Below are 21,382 nucleotides of genomic sequence, written 5' to 3'. Positions count from 1 at the left end.
GTTGTCGTAAAGGCATAGCATGTTTTTGGACATTGGTGATACATGCCCAAAGGGACACAGGAGAGTAACTTGTCAACACCTGCTACACAAGCCTGCTGCAAAGGCTGCAGTTGTGATTGGAACTCCTGTTTGTTCAGGGACCATCTGTTTAAAACCACAGACATGACCCTGAGCATATATTTCAGCCACACGTCCCTCATGTGGGCTTCAGTGAAAAGTCAGTATTATAAGATGTAATGCCAGGTCAGGATGTCTACTGTTATGATTTTTTCTTTTTAAAGAATACAGGTGTCCTAAAGGTTATACATTTTGGTATTCTTAAGTTGTTCATTTGTTGAAAATCATTTGCATTAAAACATTTATGAAACTTAGCCTGCATTACTTACTGGACATATACAAGATGCACAATGTGTCAATAAATGGGCATGTTTTGGACTCCTGAAGTCAAATGCCCCTACATACATTAAATAGTTAAAAGATAGAATTCAATGACTATTTTATTATTTACACTTACAGATACTCTGAGACACAAACTGTAGCTCCACCTGTGCTCCACCTCCTGGAAAACATGTGTTCTTTGACTTGGGGGGTTATGTTAACTGCTTTACACACACACACACGCACACACACACACACACACACACACACACACACACACACACACACACACACACACACACACACACACACACACACACACATTAGTGCGCAGGTCATCTTTTGGGAATGTATGACTAGGGAACTGAGGGGGGTTTGGTGTTTATTTAACATAGCAGGAAACTGTAGATTACAACTGCTTCTTAGGTGATAGCCAGGTGACTCAAAGAGCAGTGCAACTAAGACACTTACACTCACATTCTAATAAAATACTTTTATTAGTTATAACATCATAAAACAATTTATAAAGCACTTTCAGAATCCACAACACGCCACTCTTTTAGGGACATGCTTTGAAATGTTTTTTTCTTTGTCTTAACTGAGTAATGAGAGATAGGCCTACTAATTTTTATTAATTAAATTTCAAGTTGTATTTCATGTTCTGTTTGGCATTATGTATTGATAATGTAATTTGCATTATTGTTCTTTAGTATGTAGGAATTCTTGTAAGTGAGATCTTAATCTATGGGACTTCCCTGATTGGGTCTAGGCCTACTGTAAATAAAGGTTATAGTGGTAAAACCTTTCATGTATGCACAATGAGTCATAAAGTAATACGAAAGCTATCTTAATAACAGCACACACATAAGAAATCCCATCAGTTACCCACGTGTTTGACTATGAAATGATTTTGAAAAATGAGAAGAGATTTTTAATATCACTTATTATCATATTTACAAGTCAATTACTGCCAGCAAAGCCAAAAGCTTTAAAAGCTTAAAATCGCCATCTGCTGGATACTTTCCACACCTGCACTTAACCATTACTCTGTTTAAAAATGTTTTTGAGACGTTAATACTATAATATGCGTTAGACTCGTTTATTAATCATATTTCCCAGTCAGTAACTACCACATAATTCATATGAATTGATTTGTCTGTTGATGGAATAAGATCGTGTTCACAATAACTTTAATGATAGTCTACGGTCTATCCCCTACGCTAGCCTTTGACCCGGTGTACGCCTGACAACAAACCGTGCGTACCTATCCGTAAAATCCCGCCCATTCAGTTGCCACCACACTACTGTAGCAACAACGGTTAGCTAAATTAGCTTATCCCTGTTGTTGGGGTTGGAAGATAGTTAATCCGTCCGTATTCTTTATGAACATTACAAAACGCGGTCTGACAACGGTAACAGAGCTGTAACGTCAGGGGCAGAACTTAAATCCAGGATGTGCTCCGTCGTCGGATGTGATTCGGGGCGTCGCAGTGCGCAACGGTTTAAGTTACCGGAGGACCCAGAGAGGAGACTGGAGTGGGTTCAGTTTCTCGCTACAGTCAACATGCAGCGGTTTAAAGAAGCGTCCTGGACAGACATTAGAATTTGTAGCGAACACTTTAAAGGCGACTGTTTTAACAACATGTCACCGAGCCATTCAAGTTTTACTGTCAAGGACCAGCTAACGTTAACGTTAAATCCCAATGCTGTCCCATCACTGTGTCTCAAGTCAGAGTCAGAGGAACCTGAGACACATCTGCAGAGCCCAACATGTGTGGTGAGTCCGCTGCTTTGAGAGCGCCACCAATCATAGGGTCTGTCACCGTTGAACATTATCACCCAGTGCTGCTGCATCCGTTTTAGAAGACTACATCCTGGGTTGTTTGTACATAAAGCCCAAACTAAGTGAATGAAGTTAATTCTCACGTTGAATCAAACACCAACACATGTTAGGGTGATCAGGTTAAGAGTAACGTGATGCATTCAATTGCCAAGTAACGTTACAGTAAATTGACAAGAATCGTCCTATTTCCCCCAAATAGACAAGTAACGTTAGGTGTTTACTTGTTTATCAAATCAAGTTAAGATAGTTGATTTTATTGTCAGGTAATAATGTTTATTTTTTTCACTCTAATATAAAAACTCATATGAGAGAGACGTACAAGTTAGGTATTTATACTATAAGCATTTCCATGTCAAGGAGTGCTGCAGTAGGTAGTAAAAGTACAGTAGGATGCCCAGCACTACTTAAACAAGCATAATATCAACACAGTAAACACTTAACATTAGCAACATGAATGCAATGTCCTCTCCTTTTACACACTCAATATGAAATTGGTGCAGATCCACATATTTTTATCAGCAAACTGACTAGTAATGCTAAGCTACCTTTTGTGTTCTTACATGTTGCCTCAGATGCTGCTTGTAGTGGGAGGAGCGTAATATGCCATTATTGACTTAGCCCTATAGTGCTACCACACAGTAACGTTAGTCCTATAGTGATACTGTGCTGTCCCACTGTCCACATTTACATGCAAATGTAGTCATTTACTATCCACTTGGTAAGTATCCACATTGCTCTTAAACATTTGAATATCAAATCAAAACATGTGGTACTGTAACATTGACCAAACACATTTTTTTATGTATTGTTTGCTTTTGGTTACAACTACAAGCTTTTACTGCTTGTTACTTTGTGTAGGAGCCTGAGGAAACCACAGAAGCTGCTTATCAGCATGATCAACTTAAAACATGTGATGGCCCAACTTCCTTTCCTGAAGAGTCAAGACTGACATCAACGGGTAAAAAATGTTTTAAAAAATGTGTAATTAAAAAAGAAGTAAAGTGAAGGATTTTCTCACACTTTAAACTTTATTTGCAGCTTCTGAGGGAAGCCCAGTACCAAGAGGTGTCTCATCCTCAACTGATTCCTCAGATGGTTTTTTTATATCCGTATATCGTCAGCTGCAACCAACAAATACGAATTTTGATTTGATGAAAGAAAAGTATGTTTTCTTAACATTCTGCTCATTTGACTACTTTATTTTACATCGGGTTGGTGTTTTAATATTCTATTTACTTTGATTTTTAGAGCATCACTTCTGCAGACGAAAGGGAAGTATGTCGTTAATGAAAAACGCCTCCTCCAGTTGTTCAGCCACAAGTGCCCGTCATGTGGTTCTAAAGTAAAGATGGAGAAGGTCACCCATGGGGTGCTCATCATCTTGAACCAACAGTGTCTTCAGTGTGACTACAGAAACCAATGGAAAAGCCAAGTCAATGCCAGTGTCCCAACAGCTGAAGACCAATGCCTGACAGAAGTAGTAGAAGTAGACCTAACTCCAGAGACCCAACAGGTAGGACTTAGTCAGACATACTACAACATACCCAGACACACTTTTTGTAGCTTAAACGTACAATATGTAACTTTCTGCCGCTAGGGGTCTCTTAACCGCAACAATGGACGGTAAAACTGGACTTTTGATGACGTTGGGAAGTTGCGTGGAATTATGGGAGTTTTAAGTGTTAAACACCTTCGCTGCCGGTTAGAATGCATCAGTTCACGGACAAGTTTACCCATTCAATTTTATTCACGTTACGTTTAGTAACGTTTATTCATGTTATTGTAATAAAATAGCTGCAGTTTCCCCAACATAATTACGTTTTTCTTGATTAGATTTTTATTTGTAGCTGACCAGTTAGCTAGTGAGCCAGCAAGCTAACAGTAGCCAGCAGCTAAAACACAAAATATTTCACATATCAATATCACCTTTTGGAGGGTTTCAACACCGGGGCGGACAGGGTTTATTGTAACGCTAGCTAGCTACTACTACTACTAAACGAGGCTGAGAGATGGGTGTGGCTGGGGATTGTCGGGGAAATCTCCGTGATAGCTACCCAGGACGTTTGATGCCTGTTGTGCAGCAGCAGAACATCTCCCAGCTGCCCGGAATTATCTCCCCTTCACTTTTCAGTAATCTTAACTTTTCGTTTTGGTGCTTAACCCACCTTTTGTCGGGTTAATTTAGCTAACCGTAAAGACAGCTAAACACGAAGGGGGGAGAAATTCGGCACATAGCTACACCGGTAGCGCTACGGAGATGTAGCTATAGCTACCGCTATGGATGTTGCCGCTGTTGTTTCCCGACATTTAATTAAACTGCCGTTAGCGTCGTAATCAACAGGCACTGGAGATAAGTTCTGGCCAGGGGTTGCTGTGATGAAAGTAGCTGGCTGATAGCTGACTTGGGGCTAACGGTAACTAGCTAGCTATGTGTCCCGGGGCTGTTGTCAGCTGTCATCCCGACTGAGTCTCTCTGCGCCAGGGGAGTGAGGCAGACAGACCGGGGTGTGCTACTTTGGCTAAATTAGCATTAGATTAATCGTCTATCTATACAGCTAACGTTAACGTTACTAGTGAAGTTATTCGTGGGTTAGCTCAGTCCTGTTAGCTGTGGTCGAAACAGTCAAAATAACTTTATTAGCGTGTTGAACGATGTTGTAACCTCCTAATGTTACCCACAAAGCTTTAGCATCAACGTTAGCACATTGTAGTAACGTCAAGCCGGTATCAGTATTGAACTTTCAAAATAGATAAGGTTTCTGTTGTATTACTGTGATAAAAAGTGGGATGTAATTAATCACAAAATGATGCTGTATGGCAAAAAAAAAGTAGTGTTACAGTTACAAGTATTTTTTTTCTGTGACATTGTATGATTTACAATTACTCCTGAACGTATCATCTTGGTGCCAGTGTTCTGACGGATGTTAGAGTAACTGGAGGGTGAAAGGTTATATGACGCCACTGATGGGCGACTAAAGGAAACGTGCCGTGTCTGAAAATAAAATAACAGATTTCTCTGGGTTTGACATTTGGTGGAAACATTTGGGATAGTGTAAGAACACAACTCATAAAAATATATAACATAGGTATGGTCATTTTAAAGCAGAAATGTTACATATTGTACCTTTTAAGAATCCTGAAATGCCTATAAGAAAACCACACACGCCACTGTTAAGTATTGTCTACATCCTATTTGTTTAGTTAGAATCCTAACGCGTCATCTGCTCGCACCTTGTTTTTTTTAGTTGTAAAATTTAAAACAGTCGGCTGTACAGGTTCAAAATTTTTTTATTTTATTTATAACCATTCTTGTCATTGTATTACAGGCAGTGTCAACAGATGACAACCCCAGCACTATCACAGGAGTCCCTGAGATTGTTGCTGTTATTGATGACAAAAGTGATGCCATGAATGAAACAGGGGAATCGAGTAATCAGGGTGACATGGATTCAGACGAGGATTGGAAGCCAAAGAATTTGGTGCTGGCTAAAATGCTCAAAAATACCCATGATGACAAAACTAAAGAGAAAGAAGATTATGCTTATCCTCCACTTGTCCCCAAACAAGGTCAGCTCTGCACAGAGTGTGGAAAGTTTTTTAATAAACAGAGGCCTCACACATGTGAGCACAAAATTAAACCCTATTCTTGCAATATTTGTGGTAAGAGATGTGTTAGCAAGTTCACGCTAAATACTCACAGCAGAATCCACAGTGAAAACTATGAATATCGGTGCAAATACTGCCACGTTACATTCAAAACAAAGGTGGACAAGATCAGTCACGAGCAGATCCACCTAACTGAAGGAAAGCCCTATAAATGTCCCGAATGTTCAGAGACATTTGCCAAAAATAAGGAACGCAGAATCCACCTGGAGGATCACAGAGGCCCTCCCCAGTTGAAGTGTTACTTCTGTGGGATTGAATTCCTCTGGCCACTCAATCTCCAGAGACACTTAGCGGTGCACACAGGAGAGAAGCCGTTCAAGTGTTCAGTGTGCCAACGTGGCTTCAGCCAGCCAAGCCACCTGAAATCCCACATGCGTCTGCACACAGGGGAGAGGCCTTTTAAATGTCAGCACTGTGACAAAAGCTTCAATCACAACGTGAGCTTGAAGAGTCACGTCCAGCGTTACCACTCATCGAGCTCTGAACGTGAACAGAATACAGAAAAGATAAACCAAAGGGCAAGTGATGCTGGCGATGTTCAGGATAATGGAAGTAACGGAGGTGCAGTATCAGGACTTGACAATGTAGAGGAAGAAGGCGACACGGAAGAGGAGGAGGGAATATATAGACCTAAAAAAAAAAGGAAAAGCACAGGTAGGCCCATAGGAAGGCCTAAGAGCTATGAATCACGCAACCTCGTAGAAGGCCAGTGTGCAAACACCAAGACTGGAAATCTACAAGAATGCAGTGACGAAGAAAGTCAGTTTGAGCCGAGGTACCGTGACGCATCCTTTGATCCAGCAGAAGAGGAAGAGGAGAGCGGCAAGAAGGCGATAAAGACCGCCGCGAGATCGAGGGGAAGAGCGAAACATCCTGATAGCGACTCAGATTTTGATCCTGAAGAAAAAAAGAAAAAGAGGTACAGCAGCCAGAGCAGTGGTAACAGCTCTGGGAAGTGTAGGGGAAGACCAAGGAAAAATCTTAAAGAATAGGGTTAAAATGAACAGAGCTAAGGAATTAATTTGGTCTATGCCAGGGTTTGGCTGTATACTCAATTCTGATTGGCTGCAGGTTGTCCATTAAAACATGATATATGTCGGACACTTAAGTAGTTCCAGTCAAACTGTCTGTTCATCATTCTAAATGAGTGTGTGAGATGAATCTCTTAAATCTTGATATAGATTCTGGGACAATGATACGGCTGGCTTGTCTTGACGTTAAACATCAAGGCATACTGTCAAATTATATTCACTGTTGTCCACTGTATGTACACTTGTCAACCATACACAATGTTACTGACTTTAATCTTGCTAGCATAACTTTAGCGTTCTGGCTCACAGCTGAACCAAAGCATAAAGGTTATAAAAAGAACCCTTATAGGATGGGAAGGATTGTATGTATTGTATTGTATGGATGAGTGTCACCAGAGAAACATTTGTATTTTAAAACATATGAAAATATAAATTGTGAAAAAAAATAATTTGGCAATCCATTCATTAATTCCTGATAATAGACACATCATGGAGCCTTAACCCCCAATTAAACAATTGTGAAAAGAAAGGAGCCATATAAAGTGGATGTTCATACACAACTGGACTGATTTCCTAGGAATTACATATTTTAACAGACAAAGCATGTACACCTAGGCCAGGGTGTAAGTCAGCTTTCATTGCCTTTTACCATTAAGAGAATCTGTTGCTTTGGTTTTAAAATACTTTTGAATCATGTTACTCTGTGTGTATACTATGGATCAAAGTGGATAAAAGTATAATAAACAAGTGCCTGTGTTTTTTTGCCCATTGTAAATTTCCAATACTTATACAACTTTTTGATCTGTCCATCCATCCATCCATCTTCGTCCGCTTATCCGGTGTCGGGTCGCGGGGGGAGCAGCTCCAGCAGGGGACCCCAAACTTCCCTTTCCCGAGCAACATTAACCAGCTCCGACTGGGGGATCCCGAGGCGTTCCCAGGCCAGGTTGGAGATATAATCCCTCCACCTAGTCCTGGGTCTTCCCCGAGGCCTCCTCCCAGCTGGGCGTGCCTGGAACACCTCCCTAGGGGAGGCGCCCAGGGGCATCCTTACCAGATGCCCGAACCACCTCAACTGGCTCCTTTTCGGCGCAAAGGAGCAGCGGCTCTACTCCGAGCTCCTCACGGATGAGTGAGCTTCTCACCCTATCTCTAAGGGAGACGCCAGCCACCCTCCTGAGGAAACCCATTTCAGCCGCTTGTACCCTGGATCTCGTTCTTTCGGTCATGACCCAGCCTTCATGACCATAGGTGAGGGTAGGAACGAAAACTGACCGGTAGATCGAGAGCTTTGCCTTCTGGCTAAGCTCTCTTTTTCGTCCTAACGGTGCGATAGATTGAATGCAATACCGCACCCGCTGCGCCGATTCTCCGACCAATCTCCCGCTCCATTGTCCCCTCACTCGCGAACACAACCCCAAGATACTTGAACTCCTTCACTTGGGGTAAGGACTCATTCCCTACCTGGAGAAGGCATTCCATCGGTTTCCTGCTGAGAACCATGGCCTCAGATTTAGAGGTGCTGATCCTCATCCCAACCGCTTCACACTCGGTTGCGAACCGATCCAGTGAGTGCTGAAGGTCGCAGGCCGATGATGCCATCAGGACCACATCATCTGCAAAGAGCAGCGATGAGATCCCCAGCCCACCAAACTGCAACCCCTCCCCACCCCGACTACGCCTCGATATCCTGTCCATAAATACTACAAACAGGATTGGTGACAAAGCGCAGCCCTGGCGGAGGCCAACCCTCACCTGAAAAGAGTCCGACTTACTACCGAGAACCCGGACACAGCTCTCGCTTTGGTTGTACAGAGATTGGATGGCCCTGAGAAGAGACCCCCTCACCCCATACTCCCGCAGCACCTCCCACAGTATCTCCCGGGGGACCCGGTCATACCATGCCTTCTCCAAATCCACAAAACACATGTAGACCGGTTGGGCATACTCCCAGGCTCCCTCCAGGATCCTTGCGAGTGAAGAGCTGGTCCGTTGTTCCACGACCAGGGCGGAATCCGCATTGTTCCTCCTCAACCCGAGGTTCGACTATTGGCGAACCCTCCTTTCCAGCACCTTGGAGTAGACTTTACCAGGGAGGCTGAGAAGTGTGATACCCCTATAATTGGCACACACCCTCTGGTCCCCCTTTTTAAAAGGGGAACCACCACCCCAGTCTGCCACTCCTTTGGCACCGTCCCAGACTTCCACGCAATGTTGAAAAGGCGTGTCAACCAGGACAGCCCCTCCACACCCAGAGCCTTGAGCATTTCTGGACGGATCTCATCAATCCCGGGGCTTTGCCACTGTGTAGTTGTTTGACTACATCAGTGACTTCCGCCTGGGAAATCGGCGACAATCCCCCATTATCCTCCAGCTCTGCCTCTAACATAGAGGGCGTATTAGTCGGATTCAGGAGTTCTGCAAAGTGCTCCTTCCACCGCCCTATTACCTCCTCAGTTGAGGTCAACAGTGTCCCATCCTTACTGTACACAGCTTGGATGGTTCCCCTTCCCCCTCCTGAGGTGGCGAACAGTTTTCCAGAAGCACTTTGGTGCCGACCGAAAGTCCTTCTCCATGTCTTCTCAAACTTCTCCCACACCCGCTGCTTTGCCTCTTTCACGGCAGAGGCTGCAGCCCTTCGGCCCCTTCGGTACCCTGCAACTGCCTCCGAGTCCTCCGGGATAACATATCCCGGAAAGACTCCTTCTTCAGTCGGACGGCTTCCCTGACCACCGTTGTCCACCACGGTGTTCGTGGGTTACCGCCCCTTGAGGCACCTAAGACCCTAAGACCACAGCTCCTCGCTGCAGCTTCAGCAATGGAAACTTTGAACATTGTCCACTCGGGTTCAATGCCCCCAGCCTCCACAGGGATGCACGAAAAGCTCCGCCCGGAGGTGTGAGTTGAAAGTCTGTTGGACAGGGGCCTCCTCCAGACGTTCCCAATTTACCCGCACTACGTTTGGGCTTACCAGGTCTGTCCAGAGTCTTCCCCACCCTCTGACCCAACTCACCACCAGATGGTGATCGGTTGACAGCTCTGCCCCTCTCTTCACCCGAGTGTCCAAAACATACGGCCTCAGATCAGATGAAACGATTATGAAATCGATCATTGACCTTGACCTAGGGTGCTCTGGTACCAGGTACACTTATGAGCATCCCTATGTTCGAACATGGTGTTCGTTATAGACAATCCATGACTAGCACAGAAGTCCAACAACAAACAACCACTCTGGTTTAGATCAGGGAGGCCGTTCCTCCCAATCACGCCTCTCAGGTGTCTCCATCATTGCCCACGTGTGCGTTGAAGTCCCCCAGCAGAACAATGGAGTCCCCACTGGAGCCCCATGCAGGACTCCAGTCAAGGTCTCCAAGAAGGCCGAATACTCCGAACTCCTGTTTGGTGCATATGCACAAACAACAGTCAGAGTTTTCCCCCCACAACCCTTGCAGGCGTGGGGAGGCGACCCTCTCGTCCACTGGGGTAAACTCCAACACAGCGGCGCTCAGCCGGGGACTTGTGAGTATCCCCACACCCGCCCGGCGCCTCACACCCTGGGCAACTCCGGAGAAGAAAAGTCCAACCCCTATCCAGGAGTATGGTTCCAGAACCAAGACTGTGCGTGAGGTAAGCCCCACCAGATCTAACCGGTGGCGCTCCACCTCCCGCACCAGTTCCGGCTCCTTCCCCCACAGAGAGGTGACGTTCCACGTCCCCAGAGCCAGCGTCTGCTGCCCGGGTCTGGTCCGTCGAGGCCCCTGACCTTCACTGCCACCCATGTGGCATCGCACCCGACCCCAACGGTTTTTGATCTGTAAACTGCTTAAAAGTTAGTCACACATGCTTCTGGGTGGACAGATTTACTTCCAGTGTACATCTAACAGGTCATCTTTGGTTCTCATCTTGGTTGGAAATGGTTGGGCCATAGTTCAATATAAGAATGAATCGTCTTTCAATGGAATCGTATTGAGATATTGTGATATACAATTATGTCATCTACATTGTGAGTACTATAAACAAGCACATACTAATTCAAATTTCTTAGTAAATCTGATGTGGGATATTTTGAGGAAATATCATTTGAAGATTGTGTTTTTGTTTTTATATCAAGATGTGTGCATGCATGCAAACATACTCAGTGTATAGCTGTAATGTTGCACTAAAAGTCTTAATAAAATCAGAAAACAGTACGTTTTTTTTGTCAAGTATTATATAGGTAGCATATACAAAAAAGGGTTCACCACTATTTATGAAATAACCAGAAAACATGCTATATCGTTATCGTGATATGCAATGACCTATATCAGGAAAAAATATTTTTGGCTACATGGCCCAGCCCTACTACATGTGGGAAACTAATGAACATCAGAAGGGTTGGTTGTGTATTTGAACATATTTGTGTCCACAGGGGTTAAGAGATTCACAGAACCTTTTCTGTGAAGGGTTCTCAATCGACAAAGGTGTGTCAAATAAGAACCATCAAAAAAGGGTTCTTTGATGGCCAGGTTGGTTCAGTGGGTATAGCAGGTGCACATAAATGTAGAGGTTTATTCCTCGATGCAGATGTCACGGGTTTGAATCCAACCTGTGACAATTTTCTGCATGTCTTCCCCCTTTCTCACCTAGCTGTCATATACATTAAAGGCGGTTAAGCCCAAAAAATAATCTTAAAAAAAGGGATCTTTGAGGAACTTATGGAAAAAAATAGGTTGATTAGAGTGATTTTACAACTATATTTGTATGAACAAATTCCTTACAAAAGGTTGAATAGTGTGTCTGAAATGGATCTAACTTCCAGACAACATAGGATGACCAACTAATCGACTAGTAAATTGTAAAAATTTCAAATTATCATAAAACAAGGTTTTTCAGTCGACATTCTCAATTCAGTGCAATGACTAATAAGAAGTTTGATAACATGTACAGAAAAATACAAGCATTTATTTTGATAGATGAGCCATGTATTACTTTGCAAAACCGCGTTAAAAAACAGTACTAACGATACATTAGACAATCTTGCTATTTCTCATTTACTTAAAATCAAAGTGCCACCTTTACTAAATGCATGCGCGCTCCCGCGGCCAGGGGCACATTCCTTCTTTTACATCTACCTTTACACGACGAGCCGGGATACGCCTGATATCAAACCACGCGAACCCCGCCATTAAACCCCGCCCATTGAGCCCCCAACGTGCGTGCCAGCCAGCCCGCCACTGTCGAGCAATGATGGCTAGCTAGCTGTTAGCTGGTAACTGGTAGCTGTCTGGGACGTCGGGATAGCACAGTCCACACCAGGGCCTGTGTTCCAGTCCCCGTAAACATTGAAACTGTCCGGCTACTTTTAAAAGTGAAGTTACAGAACTTAAATCCAGGATGTGCTCCGTCGTCGGATGTGATTCGGGGCTTCGCAGTGCCCTACGGTTCAAGTTACCGGAGGACCCAGAGAGGAGACTGGAGTGGGTTCAGTTCCTTTTCGAAGTCAACGGGCAACGACTTAAAGAATCGTCCTGGACTGATATCACCATTTGTAATGAACACTTTACTGAAGACTGCTTTGAACACCTGGCTCCAGGGACTGGCGCGGTCCACCTAAAGCCCGGTGCTGTCCCATCACTGTGTTTCAAGTCGGAGCCAGACGAACCGGAGCTGTACTCCATAGAGCTGGATCAGGTGAGCCACAATTGTAGCTAGTGCTTCTGCTTTGACATTTTAAAGCTGTGGCCCTAGTAACGTTACACATAAAAATACACAATTTGCTCATTCACAATTAACAGCATATCAACCAAATGCTACAGACAGTGTTGATACCTTAACGTTACTTTCTTTTCGGGTTTGTTTGTTTTGATACGCAAACTGAGTGGACGGAGTTAATTATCTAGCTGACTCTAGCACACACATGTAAACAAACCGCTATATGAGGATTGTAAACAGTAAGACTGCAATGCATAAGTGCAAATGGTGCTGGAATAAATACAAAAATGATTAATATAACAGGTAGCTTTGCCTATAAGCTACCTGTTATTTTAATACTTTTTTATGTATAAGAAATTAATTGTTTTAGCCTATAAGTTATAGGCTATCTGAGGTAGGTGGGTATGACTTAAGCAGAGTATGTTTGACAAATATTTACTTGTTGAAACGAGGTGTTTAACACTTAATTTAAGGGTTTGACGCTATGGACTGATGTTAATTGTTCATCTTAGCGACAGACAGCCTGTGGGAAGAAACTGTTCTTGTGTCTGGTTGTTTTGGAGAACGGTGTTCTGTAGCGCCGACCAGAGGGGAGAAGCTGAAACGGGTTGTGTCCAGGGTGAGATTGGTCTGTAGAGATGCTTCCTGACCGTTTCCTGACTCTAGAGAAGTGTAATATAAGTCCTGATCCTCCTGAATGAAGGGCAGGTTGGCACCAATGAATTTCTCTTTTAGTCCTGACTGGCAGGCTGTTCCTGTCCTGTTTGGTGGTCAGTCTAAACCAAACAGCGATGGACGTGCAGAGAACAGAATGTATGATTGCAATGCAGAACTGAATCAGCAGCTCCTGAGGCAGGTCGGACTTCCTGAGTTGGTGCAGGAAGTTCATGCCGTACTCGGCCTTTTTCCTGATGGTGTCTATGTTGTATGTCCACTTCAGGTCCTGAGAGATTGTGGATCTCAGAAACCTGAAGGATTCCACAGCAGACAGTGGTTGTTGAGTATGGTGAAGGGGGGCTCCTCCTAAAGTCCACTGTCCTCTCCACAGTTTAGAGCGTGTTCAGCTCCGGGTTGTTCTGACCACACCAGAGTTAGCTGTACTATTCACACTACACAACTTTCCGCCATCAAGGGCACCATCTTGATCAACTGATTTCTCCCATGAGAAACACAGATTAAGAGTCATAACAGGGGTGCTATGGGCCTTTGTGCTATATGCAGCATGTGGATTGCAGCATATGAAAGTGATTCACATCTGCATATTTTCATTTCATTGTATTTTTTGAAATATGTTAGGTCCATATGTGTGTTTGTGTTATGTTGTGAAAATGAACTGCTACCTCCTCTGTCAGCTCTAGCCACTGAAAAGAAATAAGCAGAGAAATCAGGCCAATTACAAAAGCTGGTCAGTCTGACATCATACTGCCTGAGCTCATTTCTATTCATTAGCTCACCCAGTTGGGCTGGGTAAAGGATGCTGACAGCCAGGCTCTCATTGGCTAGCTGTTAGCCAATCTAATTCAAACAGCTTAGCTTGTTGAATATTAATGAGAACTGGCAGAAATCGAGCTGAGTCTTCCTGTAGGCTTTCTATACCACGCTAGAATGGCTTGAAATTTTTTCCACAAAAAATTTTACAGAGTGCATGGTAGAACTTCAGACATTTCACAAAGTAATGAAATGTGTGTGGCAGGGCACCTTTAAACCTTTCACTATTAATACGGACAGTAAAATTATTTAATTTTATATAAAATAATTCATGTAAGAAAAGATAAGATAGACTTTATTAATCCCACACTGGGGAAATTCCTGTGCTACAGCAGCTCAAAAGAAAAAAAATTACACACATCAGAATAACACAAACACACCTCAAATAGACATAGGAGAATACAGATAGTATTATAAGAAATAGAAAAAATAGAATTAGTTATTATAATAATAATAATAATAATACAAAAATATTTACACAATATAAACAGTGTACACAGATATACAGATGAGTAAGGTGCGGATAAATAGAAATATCATAATGCACAGTTGGAGGTGACAGAATAATTAATAAATAAATAAATATGCATAGTGCAGAATATTGTCCTGTGATGGCTCATATTGCAGAAACAGCGAGCAGTGCTACATTATGATGAGGAGTCTGACTGCTGCTGGAATGAAGGACCTGTGGTTGCGCTCCTTCTTGCACTGAGGGTGCGGCAGTCTGCTGCTTAAGGAGCTGCTAGCTAGCTGCTATCTGCTGTGTTAGTACTGTAAGGTGGTGCTTTCAATGGAAATGTCAACCAAACACAACTTTTGGTTTATTGTATGTAACTTGTATGCTACAACCACACATTTTTACTTTTGGTACTTTGTGTAGGAGCCTGAAGAAACCATAGAAGTTGCTTTGCAATGTGATCAACTTAGCACATGTGGCAGTCCATGTTCCTATTCCGAAGAATCAGAATCAACTTCATCTTCAACGGGTAATAAACTTGACATTATTATGTTTTTTTTTAAAATGTAATTCTTTTTCCATGTGAATAATGACCATTACATTTTATTTACAGCTGCCCAAGAAAGCCCTGCGCCGAGTGATGTTTCAGATTCTTTCATGTCTGATTATGGTCCGATGCTGCAAAAAATTGTGAACATTGATATGATTAGGGCAAAGTAAGTTCATCTTTCCTAAATGAGCAGTGTGTGGGATTTAGTGGCATCTAGCAGTGATGTTGCAGATTGCAACCAACTAAATACCCCTCTGCTCACCCCTCCCTTTCCCAGCGTGAGGGTAGATGCTCAAATGTAGTTGCAGAGTGAGTCACCGAACAAAACGGGTTACATCTTGTTAATGAATTATAAAGTAGATTAGTGCTGCATTTAGCCTCATATATTTACTACAACGCTGCGTTGCAGCAGGGTTCCAATAACCATCTGTTGAATCGCGTTGAAGCCCAAGTGTTGCTGCAGTTCGCCAGTGTTGACTTTCAGTGACTACATTCTAGTATCTACCACCTACCTTTAGGTAACGTAAAAATGTCAAAGGCCCTCTCTAGAGCAAAAATAAAAAAAATAATTAAAACATTAAAGTTATTGATTATACACAAATTAAAACATAGTTATGAACATTATAATCCAATTATGCCAATAGAACCCCCCAAAATCCTAGACACTGCTCCCTTCAACAGTTGTACTTTGATTACACCTCGTTAGCTTTTTAAAACTGTATCTCACAAAGTTTGGTTTAACTAATTTTTTTTAGAGCTGCACTTCTGCAGACAAAAGGGAAGTACGTTGTGAATGAAAAACGCCTCCTCCAGTTGTTCAGCCACAAGTGCCCGTCATGTGGTTCTAAAGTAAAGATGGAGAAGGTCACCCATGGGGTGCTCATCATCTTGAACCAACAGTGTCTTCAGTGTGACTACAGAAACCAATGGAAAAGCCAAGTCAATGCCAGTGTCCCAACAGCTGAAGACCAATGCCTGACAGAAGTAGTAGAAGTAGACCTAACTCCAGAGACCCAACAGGTAGGATTAAATATTCCAACGTTCTACACCATATCTAAACACACTGCTGTCTAAAGAGTTAAGTCTCCTTTTTAATAGAATTGTGCATCCCAGAAAGTTTTTGAAATAAAATCATACACAATCTACACTGGCCCATATTTTGACAGTGTTATGATTTTATATATTGGCATGGTTTTATGTCTGTTACCCTAATGGCTGGTTTGATTTGCATTGAGAGATGATTTTATGGAATCAACCATGCTAATCTCTAGGTATGGTGAAGGGTATGTGATGATGTGGGGCTATTTTAATTCCAAAGGACTTTATCAGGATGCATAGTATCCTGGATCCATGAAATAACTGGCCTTTAAAAATAAAAATGTGCCTGCCTCTATGGGAATTTAACATAGGGGTGTACTCACTTTTGTTGCCAGCGGTTTAGACATTAATGGCTGTGTGTTGAGTTATTTTGAGGGGACAGCACATTTACACTGGTATACAAGCTGTACACTTAATACTTTACATTGTAGCAAAGTGTAATTTCTTCAGTTTTGTCCCATTAAAAGATAGAATGAAATATTTACTAAAATGTGAGGGGTGTACTCCCTTTTGTGAGATACACAGCTGATGTGAATTCTCCGCCCCCTCATCAAAGCCAGGCGACAGAAGCACAAAGCAAGCCGATCCACTTTTCCATGTTGATAAGAGCATTAAAATGAGAAAAAAAATAATGGGACATTTAGAATAGATAAAAATGTGCGATTAATTGCTAGTTAACTATGACATTAATGTGATTAATCGCAATTAAATATTTTAATCGTTTGAAAGCACTAATATTTTTTTTTTTATTGTGTTATTGCAATTTTGTCCAGTTAATGTTTGCTGCAATTCCTCAGCTATTACCTTCTCAAATGGGAGGCTTTGCATCTTTTCTTTGTCATAACATTGTAAACTGAATGTCTTTGGCTTTTGGACTTTTTGTCACACCAAACGAGACTCGCTTTGGCAGTTGGGATTGGTGTTTTTATAATATTTTTTGACATTTCATAGACCAAATAGTTAATTGATAAATCATCTCTTTGTTTTTGTTTTGTTTTTTTAATATTCATCCTGTACAAACTTTGACAATGTTACATTTTATTCATACCCATTCTTGTCATATCTTTTATAGACCGTGTCAACTGATGACAACAGCAGAACTTTTTCTGATGAGAAGAGTGATTACACGGATGAAACGGAGGAATCAGGTGATGAAAGTGACAGGAATTCAGACGAGGATTGGAATCCAGCGGAGGAGCATCTTATGGATAACGAGCTTCATGATGATTCAGAGGATGAAACCGGAGAGGAAGAGGAAGAAGATGATGATCTTCCATTTGCCTCCAAACACAGCCAGCTCTGCACAGAGTGTGGAAAGTTTTTTAATAAACAGAGGCCTCACACATGCGAGCACAAAATGAAACCCTATTCTTGCAATGTTTGTGGAAGACGATTCATTAATGACCCTGCGCTAAATCTTCACAGCAAAATCCACGATGCAAACTATGAACTTCCATGCAAATACTGCCACGTTACATTCAAAACAAAGGTGGACAAGATCACTCACCAGCAGATCCACCTAAGTGAAATAAAGCCCTATAAATGTCCCGACTGTTCAGAGACATTTGCCACAAATAAGGAACGCAGAATCCACCGGGTGGATCACGGAGGCCCCCCACAGTTAAAATGTGACATCTGTGGTATTGAATTTACCCGACCCTATATTCTCCAGAGACACTTAGCGGTGCACACAGGAGAGAAGCCGTTCAAGTGTTCAGTGTGCCAACGTGGCTTCAGCCAGCCAAGCCACCTGAAATCCCACATGCGTCTGCACACAGGGGAGAGGCCTTTTAAATGTCAGCACTGTGACAAAAGCTTCAATCACAACGTGAGCTTGAAGAGTCACGTCCAGCGTTACCACTCATCGAGCTCTGAACGTGAACAGAAGAAGGATAAAATAAACAGAACTGTAAGCTACAGTGTTCATGCTGAGGAGAATGTTAACATGGGAGGGAAAGACTTTGAACATGATAAAGAAGTGGAGTTGCAGAAGCAGAGCAAAGGTATGCCAAAACGTAAAAGGAAGAGCTCCGGTAGACCCATAGGAAGGCCCAAGAGAAATGCAGCAGGCAACCTGGTTCTGGCTGGGGAAATGCAAGGCCAGCCTTCAAACACTAAGACTGCCAAAGTTAAGGTGCGGAAGTTAAAGAGAACACGCTGCAGTGATGAAGAAAGCGAGGATGAGCCGACCAAAAGCGACATGTCCTTTGACTCAACAGAGGAGGAAGAGGAGAATAGTGAGAAAGTGACAATGAGAGCAAGCAAATCGAGAGGAAAGGCAAAAGATTCTGATGGCGACTCTGATTTTGAGCCAGAAGAAAAAAAGAAAAAGAGGTACAGCAGCCAGAATAGTGGTAAAAGCTCAGGGAAGGGAAGGGGAAGACCAAGAAAGAAGCAAGTAGTTAAAGACATGTAAAAACATTTTGAAAAGAGAGGTTATAGAGTTAAACATGTATTAAGACAAATACAATTTAGAGTGTCATACAGAAGTTGACTGTTTTTCATGATGCATTTGAACAATTTAAGATGAGAAACTGCACATGGAAAGTTGGGCTGGGTTCTTTTTAAACTTCATTGCTTCTAACTGTTAAAACATGAGCCTGTTTAAGGTGGGACTGATGCGCCTTATGCCCCCTCGCCGTCTGTGTGAAAGTTATTAAGACGGGGGGTTGTTGCGCCTTTAAGCCAGCAGTGGAGGTAATCCCAGAGCCGAGCCAAGTTCTGTGTGAAAGGGACAGCCAGCATGGCGGGACTAAGTTCCATGCAGTATGATGCACTAATCGACCTACAGGGTCCGGTCGGGTTTACATGGCTGATTAACGCTGTGGATCGGCCCATGCCTAGACCCATGCCTCTATTGCTGCCGGAAGCAATACAGTATTTCTTTTTCTAGGATGGCAAAGGCATGAATTTGGATTGGCTTTCCCTGGTATTCTTACCCTAACCAATCTCACTCCTCATGTCTAAACCTAACCAATCTAAACGTGAAGGCGATGACTACTAGCCAATCAGAGGCAGAGTAGGGCGGGTCATGCCTTTGCCATCCTAGGAAACGCAAATGTGCCTCCCATAATGCCGGCATGCTATGTAAAATCACACTGGCTTGCTTGGTTCTGTGGGAATAAACAAACAGCAGACCTTAATTGCGGCGCAATTGCGGAATCTCTGTGTGAAAGGGGCTGATGTCAATTAGATTTGAAGATACTTTTGAATCCTGTTCACAGATGTTAAACATGGAATCAACCCGGGTAAAATTAGATTAAACTGGGCTGGTTTTAAAATGCCTGTTTTCCTTTGTGTTGTAAATGTTCAAGAATTCCATAATACTGTTATATATTGTTTATATTGCAAACCAGAGGTTTCAAAAGTATTCACATTCATTACTCAAGTAGAAGTATAGATACTAGAGTTTAAAAAGACTTCTGTAGACGTATCAACTCAAGCTTTTTACTCAAGTAAAAGTACTGATTTCAAAACTACTTAAAGTATAAAAGTAATGTAAGGGGGAAAAAAATGCCATTAAGAACAAAAGCTTGGCCTGCCCCACAGGGGCCTAATAGTGCACTACCCCACCTCCACAAAAAAACATTTTTCTAAAGGCCATAATGACTATAACAATGTTATATTAAAATCATACCTGCAAACTTAGAAGGGCTGAAAAAGATGACGCATCTCTTCTGTGTTTTTCAGACAACGGCAGCTACAGTCTGGTGTTAGAATCCTCTACAGTGAAATACAGTCACACTTAAACACCATTCAGCTGTCAGCATTTTAACCGTGTTTACTCCAGCTACTAGCTAACGGTAGGCTAACGTTACCTGCTGCTAAGTGTAGTGTTAACTAGCGTCCCGTGCGGCGATGTTTCAGTTCCCTCTAACGTCCGTTTTTGGAGCATCAGAGAGAAGTGCAGCCATTTAAGTGGCACCTCAATAAGGCACCAAAATCCACGTTGCTATTCAGTCCGGTAGATAACAGTCGTTAAGGCACTGGTGGCGTATTAGCACCGGGTCTGTGCAGGTTGCGATGGATTGCGTACAAACCAATAGGGTGTCAAAATGGTATATGTTTATACTTCTCATCCAACCACAATCAAATTCACTCTATCCGGATGGCGCGATTTATCTAGATAGGTTGTTTATTTTTTGTGTGCGTTTTTTTTAACGATGACAAGCCCGACCATTATTTTAAAATGTAAGGAGTAGAAAGTACAGATAATTGCGTGAAAATGTAAGGAGTAGAAGTAAAAAGTATGCTGTAAAATAATTACTCCAGTAAAGTATAGATACCCAAAATTTCTACTTAAGTAAGTACTTAAGTTACTTGACACCTCTGTTGCAAACTGAAAGTATGTGTATACCACTATAACTTTTTCTGGGAAAATACAGTGAAAGAAATAAGTGTTTTAACTGGAACCAAGCTTAGTTCTTCAGAGATGTCCTAGAAGAAGAATTTCTGGTTTCACAAAGAACCTGTTTCTCAAAGAACCATTAAAAAAAGGGTTATTTGAGGGACTTCAAATGGTGCCCAAAAGAAGTTGTGGAAAAGATAGGTTCTTCAAGTAACCAATTTTAAGAAAGTTTTTGTGAACAAAATAAAATACTTGATGGTAGGGCAGAGACATTTTAGAAAGGGGATATACGTTTTGTGGCAGAACGCATGTCCACCTGGTAGGACGTGTACCTTAATCGCTTTATGTTGTGATAACCGCTATATAAATGCAATTCATTATGATGATGATTAATAATGTTTACCCTTAGAGGGGGAATAGAGAATAATTTACAACAATATCCAAAGCTATGGCTCTCATTTGCAATGGAAATGTGGATGAGGCTACAGGAGAAAAAAAAAACTGCTTCCAGTGCTGCATTCAGTTTAAGGTAGGTTTGAGCCGAGTAGATGTAATTGAGGCGAGCAATGCGTTAAACAGATTACAGTGATCTTGGTTTTACAGTATCAACTGTGTATTTGAATGAACAAATTCCACACAAAAGGTTGAATTACAGCATATGGATCTAGCTTTCAAACAGTATTAGGGTGGCCTAATTAGGGTGACTGGTCACCCTAATATACATACAATATACAATACATTTTTAGATTGTCAAACTATCATAAAAAAACTATGATTGACTTTTTTTTGTAGTAGTGCAATGAATAATAGGCCTACAAGGTTCGATTGCGCG

The 21,382-nt window shown here is 42.3% G+C and overlaps 1 protein-coding gene across 2 annotated transcripts; it reads left to right on the top strand.

Annotated features, from left to right (window-relative positions):
• Positions 1 to 1,626: 1,626 nt before the first annotated feature.
• On the top strand, positions 1,627 to 19,482 carry LOC114565523 (zinc finger protein 37-like). Of its 2 annotated transcripts, XM_028593623.1 has the most exons (6): positions 1,627 to 2,155; positions 3,080 to 3,179; positions 3,260 to 3,383; positions 3,470 to 3,734; positions 5,548 to 6,190; positions 17,897 to 19,482. In XM_028593623.1, the coding sequence occupies exons 1-6, from the start codon at positions 1,832 to 1,834 to the stop codon at positions 18,616 to 18,618; spliced, it is 2,178 nt and encodes a 725-aa protein (XP_028449424.1). In that variant the 5' UTR covers positions 1,627 to 1,831; the 3' UTR covers positions 18,619 to 19,482. The 2 variants fall into 2 exon arrangements, with proteins under 2 accessions (XP_028449424.1, XP_028449425.1); XM_028593624.1 differs by lacking the exons at positions 1,627 to 2,155; positions 3,080 to 3,179; positions 3,260 to 3,383; positions 3,470 to 3,734; positions 5,548 to 6,190 and adding exons at positions 12,061 to 12,588; positions 14,978 to 15,083; positions 15,168 to 15,270; positions 15,860 to 16,124 and having other exon boundaries at positions 17,275 to 19,477.
• Positions 19,483 to 21,382: the final 1,900 nt, after the last annotated feature.

Source organism: Perca flavescens, chromosome 12 (assembly GCF_004354835.1).
Source record: "Perca flavescens isolate YP-PL-M2 chromosome 12, PFLA_1.0, whole genome shotgun sequence".
Lineage (NCBI taxonomy): Eukaryota > Metazoa > Chordata > Actinopteri > Perciformes > Percidae > Perca > Perca flavescens.
This window is presented reverse-complemented; position numbering and strand designations above follow the sequence as displayed.

Coding starts and splice junctions, on each gene's coding strand:
- LOC114565523 (XM_028593623.1), top strand. CDS start 1,832: ATGTGCTCCGTCGTCGGATGTGATTCGGGGCGTCGCAGTGCGCAACGG. Junction 3,180..3,259: donor GTCAAGACTGACATCAACGG/GTAAAAAATGTT, acceptor CTTTATTTGCAG/CTTCTGAGGGAAGCCCAGTA. Junction 3,735..5,547: donor TAACTCCAGAGACCCAACAG/GTAGGACTTAGT, acceptor ATTGTATTACAG/GCAGTGTCAACAGATGACAA.